The following is a 9,470-nucleotide window of genomic DNA, read 5'->3' as shown; positions in this document are numbered from 1 at the left end:
ATTTAAGCAACACGGAATTTAAATTTACCTCCAAAAAGCCTGCAGAATGCCTTGTGTTTTGCTAGTTAATCTGACAAGCAAGGTGGACGTGAAAGAATTTACTTGCTGAAGCTTTATTTACATGCACAAATACAGTTAATAACAAGTAAAAACAGGTGAGCAAGATTGAAAAGTAACTTACACACATATGAATTCACTTCAATCACAGCTAAAGTTTCCTCTAGACCTACAGCAATTTGTAAGATGCGAGTCTGTTAGCCATTAATTAGAGAGATTATGTTTGGGCACCGCCTGTACAATTCTCTTTCTGCAAGTCTACTCTTTTTAACTTTTTCTTTCTCAATAGCTCTGAGGGTTTTTATTATAGCAGAGGGAGTGGCTTCTTAAAACCTTTAAATTTTGAACAGTCTGACTAAAATAGACATTCCTTCCAGCCTTTTAGTGGCAAATCATGTGACACAACACTTTCAGTGTTAGATTTTCAGGCGTCTGGGATTGGCCTATTCTTGAAATACAAATTCACTTATTTTCCAAGATAATTTTATACTGTGGCAGGGACTCACAAAATTTAAATACTGTTTTGCTCGCTTTGTTTACAGAGAGCAGACCAGTAGCTCAGAATTTCCTATGTACTAGTATAGGCTTTACCTGAAGGAGGGTATCCCTAGTCAGTTCTGACATCACAAAGCTTTTCTTTATGAATTTTAGAGTTTTCATTTTTATTCTGGATCCTCCCCTGAGAGGTGCACAGAGAAAGGATAAGAATATTCTTATAAGATATCTACATCTTCTGCTAACCAACTTTGGATAAGACATACTAAGGAAAGCACAACAAAACTTCGTGCTAGGTTCCTAAATGTAGAATAATAATATAATTTTCCACAAAATATCTATCAGTTAAATTCTCTCAATTTAAGCTAACTATAAACTAACAGAATGGCTGAAAAAAAAATTAAGTCTTGTACTTTTTGAATATGGATTTAATTTAGGAAGACATGAGTGCACTGATAATAATTTTGAAGCAAGTCCTACCTGAAACATATGCAAAGCGTATTTTAAAAATACATGTCTGACAACTGCTTGAGATTACATTTCTGCAACGCACTGAGCATCAATAAAGAAAGCACTGCCCAGACTTATCTATGGAGATTCTGTAACTGACCTACTTGCTCAGGGAACTGTCACATATGTGCCATGTTTTTCAGCCCAGATAGCTTAAAAGATACTTCAATTTCTTCTCGGTTCATGCTTGGGGAATAGCAAGTCTTACAAATTGCCTGAAACCTTAAACGTCTCAGTGCCACGACGCACAGCTCCGTACCACCACGGAAGACTGCAGACTGACCTTTAGCAGTGGTAGCCCACACATTAAGTGTTCAGCCTCATTTTCTCCAGCCAATAGTTAAGAACTTGAACTATATCTGTAAGCAAGATCGATTTCATTGGGAACAGAGCCCCAGTCAGTTTATAACAGAACCATTTACAGCCAGATCTATTGCAAAGCTTTCCCGCCTAGGCATACGGTGTGTTCAGATGTTTTATTCCCTAGGGCGATGAAGCTCCCTCACTGACCGTGTGGCAAGCCCCTCCTTGGGCGGGGCCTCCCCGCCCAGCGCCCCGAGCCGCGCACGGGGCCGCCCGGCCAGCCCCTGGCCCGGGGCGCGTCAGCAGGGCCGCCGTGCGCGCGCAAAAGCGAGCGGCAGGGGCGGCCCCTCAGAGCCCGCGCCTCTTCCTGGGCGGGGCCCGCGCCCCGTGCCGGCCCTGCTCTACTCACGGCGGCCCGGCCGGCTCCATGTGAGCTGGCTCCTGGGGAAACCAGCCATCTCCGACACCGCAGGAGGGCCGGAGGCCCCGCCGGCAGGGGCCGCCCGTCCCTCCCACAAGTCTTCTGGGAGCAGTCGAGTGCTAGAGCGCCCGCCCGCGAGGTCGCTCCGGCCGGTGGCGCGCGCCCCTCTCGGTGGGCGGGCCCGCGCCCCGGGGTGCGCGCGGTAAGGCTGGGCAGGCGCCGCCATGATGAACAGCGGCGGGATCGGGGTGCCGTTGGGCTTCCCCCTGGGCCCCACGTCCGTCATCCAGGTCACCAACCTCTCCTCGGCCGTGACCAGCGAGCAGATGCGGACACTGTTCGGCTTCCTAGGAGATATCGAGGAACTGCGTCTCTATCCCCCGGAGTAAGTGGGGCCCGTGCCGCCCTCTGCAGCCACGGAGAGTAGGGATGAGGGAGAGACGCGGAGAGGCCGGGGGGGGGGGGGAGGGGGAGGATTGGGAAGGGCAGGAGCGGGAGGGCAGACGCGCCATTTTGAGTGCGGGCACTGGGGAGGCGTCACGTGGTCCCTCCCCTTTGTATGGCCGGAGCGGCGGGGAAGGAGCTGAGCCCGCACTTAAGATGGCGGCGCCGGCCGTTTTTCCCTCTTCCCTAAAATCCCGCTTTCTTTGGCCGATCTCTCTCCTCGCCTACGCTGGGTGCCGGCGAGCTAGATCGGGGTGTCCCAGACCGCTCTAGCTCGACCGCTTTTATTCTTTTTTTCCCCTTCTGTTGGAAGGGCTCCCAGGAGGGGCCATTCGAACAGAAGCCAAAGTAGCTGAGGTTTTGCAGAGGAAAAGAACCTGCCCCGCCTTGTTCTCGTAGTTGCCCCCAATAAGACTTGTACAGTAAATTAATCACGGGCGTCACATCTCTCCCTAAATTAAAGCTGTTCATCAGCGGCCTGCGAAGGATGCGCTCAGGTGGGAGATTGCAGGGGCTTGCAAAATAACAGTGTTGCCTTTCCGAGAAGGTGCTGATCATCAGAAAAGGGGAGGAAATGAAAATATGTTTTTTCTCTCAAGGCAGCAGTTATGGTGGGCAGCAAAAATAACAAATGTGCATTTTCAAACCTTGTATTTTCTTAGAAAAATTGGATTAGTGGAGAGGGCATTATTAGCATCCCAGTACACGAATTTGGATACAGAAATGCTCAGGCTAACGAAACTTCGATTTGCAAAAGAGAATAGCCAGGAAGTTAGTGTTTATCAATTTTTATGTAGCTACATAACATCTGACTGTGCTTGAATATGAACCATTCAGAAAAAAAACAATGTTTAATATGTAAAATATGCTTAAAGTAAGATATGACTTACTGAGAGCTATATGGTGGATTTTTTTACAGTTTTGTAGGGCTTTGTCCTGAACTTTTCCCATGGTTGATTCTTCATATTTTGGGTTTTCTCTTAACTGAATATATATTTTTTTGTTACAGCTGTTGTTCTTGTCTTTCACTAGGTTATATAACAGGTTTTCAGGGAAATGGAGACTTTCCTGACATCCATGCACAAATAATGGTTGTGCCAATGTGTACAATTTTGCCAGCATATATATATATATATATACACAAAAAAAAATAAAATCCACTACCACAGTAGGGAATAATTTGGGAATATCAAGGTTATAATGCTGATAAATTCAGTTTTCAGAGATAAGATGAAGGATTGTGATTACATGTTTTACTCTTGGTTTTATTTACCATTATTTGTGCATAAATGTTAGAAGTATGGTTTTCCTGGCCTCATACTTATTGACATTTGAACTGACTTCCAGATTGCTACCCTGGGAGAAAACTAAGTAATTGCTCTAATGCCCTTCCTTTAGAAACAAAAGCAAGAATACCTCTTGTTGACTTTCTGAAAATGTATTTAAATAACATTGTGATAAATTAATAAAAGAATGTTTCATTGACAAATGGATCGGAAGCAAAGGTGTCCCAAACAAACCATAGATCTCTATCAGTTTGCAGTACAGTTAAAAACTGACACTGGTTTGTAGGATGTAGCAGGTCTTTTGCCTTGGGTGTGTACTCCAGTATGCTAGCCACTGACAGCCAAGTGGCATTTTCCAGTTTAGCAGGAGACCAGTGACAACTTAGTCCTGGACATGCACAGAAAGTGCCATACATTTTTCACCCAGTTGAAGTTTGCCTTTCAGAGTAGCCTTCAAAATTACATGTGTAGCAGTGAGCCTTCAAATGTGGCCTTAAGAGGATTTTTGAACAGTTAAATGTTGGAAAACTTACTGAGTGACAGTTGGGTTTTTGCAGAATGAGCTGTTTGAAAGCAGGTAGTCATGAACTGTCTCTGTTAGGTGTGGAAAGACCTGCTGTCTAATACTACTTGCTTCTGAATAGTCTGGAGTGGTCTTGGAAGCTAGAACACTGAGAATAAACTTCTGGTTTAATCTAAAGTGGAATGGTGGGCTGGTTTGTTATTACCCTTCCCAAGTCAAAGGCAAGACTGGATTTGCCTCTGTGTTCTGCCACCAGGAAACTCCGCTCAGGTTGCAGCCTAGTAGGCGTTGAGAGGTGGAGACACACATGCCATACCAGACCTTGGCAGTGGAGTTTGGGGCCCCCTCTAGTTGGAATCTGAAAGTGTTCTGTTCATGAACCAGAGTATTTGGACAAAGCTTAGTTTAACATTGAGGGGTGCCACCCAAATCACTCTAATTTGTATACCTTACCCGTTCTGACACAGGTGGATGGGCCACCATCACTTAACCAAGAAAAGGCAGGTCACATCTGAGAAAGGGGCTTGTCATCTCTGTGGTCAAATAAATAGACATTGTTTTATCCTGCAGTGCCAGTAGCGTAGGTGAGGCTTTTGGCCTTAAATAAGGCTACACACAGCCTTACTTAAACTGATCTGCATTATTATTCCATAATACTCTATTTTAATAAGTTATTAATTTATCATGCCCTACATAGCTCGCACACCCCATGTCCCTGCCCCGCTTGAAAATTTGGACAGTTAGAGAAATATTTTATGGCCTTTTCTTTTTTATTTTTATTATTGTAGATTTCTGAATAGATTCTTCTTAGGAAATAATTTGGTTGATTTTTATCCTATTAGGAAATGAATGTTGCTGTCTTCCTACAAAGGGAAACAAAAATGGTAGAAATGTCCAGATACTATTCAGATAGTTACTTCTGCATTAATTTTTTTTCTAAAGAGACTAACTGAATTTTAATAACTTCAAATCGAGATGTGTGAGTTACTTTTTGATATCAAGGCTATGTAACCTGGGAAAAAGATCATGAGTCTCCCTCAATTCAGCCTCAGTAAAGGCTAGCAAATCAACCCCAAAAAACGGAATTAGAATAGGACTTTACTCTTTTTGGAAAGCCGTCTAAAAAAGGCTGATGGGATGATTTTTGGAGGCCTCCTTCATAGAAGGAGAGGACTCAATCACTGTTAAAGCTTCTAGAATTTCTGATCTCTTAGATCTTAGTAGTAATGCAACTTTGATGTGTTTTTAGTAGTGATGGTCACCTTATAGAGAATTTCTTCTTCCTAACCTTTGGAAAACACTGGGTATCAAGGTATCTTTGTAGGGCCTCATTTACACCAATGTTCAGACATCTAATATTTTTTAATATGCTGTCCACCTAACTTTTGTGTTCTAAATCAGGGGATATAGGAGAGTAAATAATACAAAAACACACTTAACAGTGCAGGTTCCATAGATGTTAAAGTTTACGATTATTGGGGGGGGTGGGGTCCTGAAACTGCCTAGAGCAGTTTGTTGGGGTTTTTTTGTTTGTTTGTTTTTTTGAGTTGGCAAGGAAAACAAAAAAGGAAAAAAATCCAGGACATACTGCAAGTCTTCAGGCTGTGTGGACCATAGAACCTTCAGTGGTGGCTTTAGCCATTGGGGTTTTAACACTGAGGGGTGTATTTAAAACAAAAATCAATCAAGCAAACACCATAGGATGACAACAATAAAACCCAAGACAGCATCAACTCCCTCCCCTTAGAGTCTTCTCCCCCACTAAATCAAACCAAATAAAAAATTACTTGTGGCCACAGAAGTCTTTGTGGTAAACAAAGTTTCTCTAGGGTACTGAAAAAGTCACAGCTGGCTGTCACCTCTGATGGAAACTGGTCTCATCTGAGACCTTAACAGCTGTCCCAGAAGCTGTTCTATGCAGTTATTTCCTTCCTGAATGTGGACACTTGAAACAGTGAAAACATTAGCCACTACAAATAAAGTAGGCAGAAGAGATGTAGTCATCTTGTAATATTATTTTTTCTAAATCCTGTGAGGTTGACTTTCATGTTTACATGTCTCCCACTCCCTGTTTAGTTTTTCCTCCAGTGTTGTCTGTTCTTAAAAAATTTTCCATCGTAGATGTTTCTGAATGTCATTCTGAATTTGGCCATCTCTAGGTATTATACACTGCTGCTACTGTCCTGTTAGCCAGAAACGTAGTAGTCTGCCTGCCTCAGGCTTACATTCTCGATTTATTTTTGTAATTAATATGATAAGATAATGTGTCTAAAACTATTGATTTTTATTTTAATCCTGAAATCTAATTGGATTTCACAGAATAACTGGGGAAGCATGTGCTCAGAATTTACAGGGACTCCAAGACGGGTTGTGTTAAACTTGAACTGCTACTGGTGCTTCCAGAAATTTGACAAGGGTTTCCATTTTGGTTGTGACAGGACCAGGGTGAAACAGTCTATGCAACATTTTTTCCATAATTTGAAATGAAAATTGCTGATGTTCCAGCAATATTGTATTGTATTCTCTATTTGAATATTTTACCTGTACTTCCTCAATATGAAGAAGTAAGCTGCTAATATAAAGGTTACAAACCTTGACTAGGGAATGCATTTTTAAAGCAGACTTCTGTGGTTTTGATCAAGATTGCAGTGTTTCCATGTTCTCTGTTGGTGTACTGTGTTGTGGGAAAGTGAATTACAAATTTTCTTCCTTTTTGTAGCCAAATGATGAGTTGCTCCTACTTCCTCCAATGTTACTCTATGCTACATTGTGCCAAACTTAGGCAAATGATAAAAATGCTTTTGTTACATTAGTCAGCTAAGAACCAGTATTTGAAATCCCTCTCAAGAGCTGCTTTTATCTTTGTAAGAATTAATAAACTACTTTTGTGAAAGCCAGAGAAAGAATATTGATTACTACAGACTAACATATGAAGGACCCATGAAAAAGGACAGGGTCTGTTGTCTGACTTGTAATTGTCAAGTAAATATGCTCCTTAAAATAGTAATTTGAAATGTACTGTACAGTGTTGTTTAGCCAGATAGTAGAAGAAAATTAGTCTTGTTAGTTAGTGATTTTGGTTTATGTAAATTTTCATTAAAAAGATGCTCTATGCTTTTTTCACTGATACACCAAATTGGCAAGTTAGTAGATTTCTATACTTTAGGCTTCCTTTTCTAGGAAAAAGCCGTTTTTTTCCCCTAAGGAGTAATAGTTAACAATACATACATGCAATTATGACTAATCGTTATTTTTTCCTTTTGTCTTGCAGCAACGCACCTCTTGCTTTTTCCTCCAAAGTATGTTATATTAAGTTTCGTGAAGCATCGAGTGTTGGCGTGGCCCAGCATCTAACTAACACGGTTTTTATTGACAGAGCTTTGATAGTTGTGCCCTGCGCAGAAGGTTGGTATTTTAGACATACTTCTGTAATGTTGGTCTTTGTTGTGTCTGTTAATTGTTTTAAGCTTTCTATGTAAGGTAATGCTCTGTTGTTACTTTGTTTTAGTTTATTGATTTTTGGAAAAAAAAAAAAAAAGGCCTTGAAACAAAATTGAAAATTGAATGAAGAAAAACCCCGTTGTATGTGTTTAATTAAAATTCAGCATTAGCAAAAAATATAGTTGGTTTAAGTTATGATAACTCATGTTTCCTTAGTTATTATATATTTTGAAGGAAAAGAAAGGTAAATAATTCCTTTCACTATGGTTTTTGCTGGCAAGTATATTTGCACACAGAGTTCTCACTGAAGTCAATGGAGCTCTGAAAAGATCAGGCAATTTCCTGACACATAACATTGCAGTTTGAATCTCAGTGTATAACCTTTGCTGTAGAGGATTTTTTGCTGATTTGTACTTCTTTTAAAGATACTGATTATTTCTACATTTTTTTAGAGTGAATCCCAGTTTTGTCTTACAGACGTGATATATTTATTTGGTCATTTTAGAGTCACCTAATCAAAGATGCTTAGCATTCAGAATACTGTTTGAGTAGAAATGTTAATCTGCTAATTTAATTTTTAAAAAAACAATTTTACCTTCTTGTTACCATTGAAAATGTTACTTCATGTGCCATAAAGAACTTTTTATATACACTGGTACTTACTCCTTTTTTGTTTTGGATATCTGTTTAAATATGCAGTGATCTGTCCAGAGTGCTCTCATTCATCATCAATGTTCTTAAAACTGTTAATGAGATAAAATACTTGATGAATACTTAATTGACAGGTGTTCCTTTAACTAGCTCTGAGGCCATGCTTTTGCAGATGTGTTGAGTACCAGACAGTTTGTGTTATTAGTACAAGCATCTTAGATTTGAATGCAGTTACATGAAGCAGGGTCCTGTGGCAAGCATATCAAAGGAGTTAGGTAGAGCCCCATTGACTTCATTGGGATCACTGTGGAATTTAGCCTCTGACTGGTGCTGGACCTACTGCCTCTTTAGAATGGAATCATTCTAGCTGTTGGAGTGAACCTGACTTTACTTTCAACTTGGTTGCTGTTTTGCCATGAGCAACAATATGTAGAGTGATTGAACTGTAAACTGCAGCAGATCAAGAAATGCCTCTTATTAACACCTCTAACTGCAAGAATCAGGTTTTGGTTAAAAAAATAATACTATTGACATCTTGCAGTTTGTTAAAAATTATCCCAGAGCACCATTTTTTGGCATATTTACTGCATCATGATCTAGATAGTGTGAGATGAGTGCTGCTGTAATATTCATCTGGGATGTTCTTAACAAGCTGACAAGTCTCCAAAATTTCCCAGATTATAAAAGCACTTTTTTACTAAAGGCCATATTGACCTACAGTGTACTACCTATTCTTGTAGCTTTCTTAGGCAGGTCATACAGCACATACATTTGTCTTGTAAAGCCTAGGTTTTTAGTTTCTTTTGTATCTTTGTTTTGGGGGCTCTTTGTTTTCATATTTTTAACTTGTTCTTAAACCACAAAGAGAATATTGCTGTACACAAAGGGAATATTGCTGTTTGCACTGAAAACTGTGTAGAGGCTAAGGAGACCAGAGTCTCCAATTGAAGAACTGCCCCTAAATAAATAGAATAAAGATTTTTCAGAATCTTAGTTTTATATTTCATCAGTAAGATCTTAGCACTGGTTCACTGCTGCCAAAGAGGGAAGATGGCTGCCTAATGAGTGAACAACACTTCCTGGTTTTTCTTGTGATGAGATCACTGCCTGACATGATATAGCAGCAGGCAGGTAAAGCTACATTTTCCTGTGTTTTTTTGTGGTAGACAGTGAATGAAAGGAGAATAAATCAAAATTCTGACAAATCTTGTTCCAACTCTTTTCATAACTGTCTAAACAGGCATTTCTGAGAAAACATGGTCACTGTTCAGAATCATTCTGGACTCCACATAAATGTATGCATAATTAGGTGAACAAGTGACTGGATTTTGAGGTCGCT

The 9,470-nt window shown here is 40.4% G+C and overlaps 1 protein-coding gene across 3 annotated transcripts in view; it reads left to right on the top strand.

The window, feature by feature from the left end:
- Positions 1–1,974: 1,974 nt before the first annotated feature.
- Positions 1,975–9,470, top strand: part of SREK1 (splicing regulatory glutamic acid and lysine rich protein 1) — a 32,414-nt gene continuing 24,918 nt past the window's right edge. For all 3 annotated transcript variants that reach the window (XM_062513719.1, XM_062513716.1, XM_062513714.1), the window contains exons 1-2: positions 1,975–2,171; positions 7,311–7,444. In XM_062513719.1, coding sequence (XP_062369703.1) covers positions 2,011–2,171; positions 7,311–7,444 — 295 coding nt within the window. In that variant the 5' untranslated portion in view covers positions 1,975–2,010. The remainder of the gene's footprint in view (positions 2,172–7,310; positions 7,445–9,470) is intronic.

This window comes from Cinclus cinclus, chromosome Z, assembly GCF_963662255.1.
Source record: "Cinclus cinclus chromosome Z, bCinCin1.1, whole genome shotgun sequence".
In the NCBI taxonomy this organism is placed as follows: Eukaryota; Metazoa; Chordata; class Aves; order Passeriformes; family Cinclidae; genus Cinclus; species Cinclus cinclus.
This window is presented reverse-complemented; position numbering and strand designations above follow the sequence as displayed.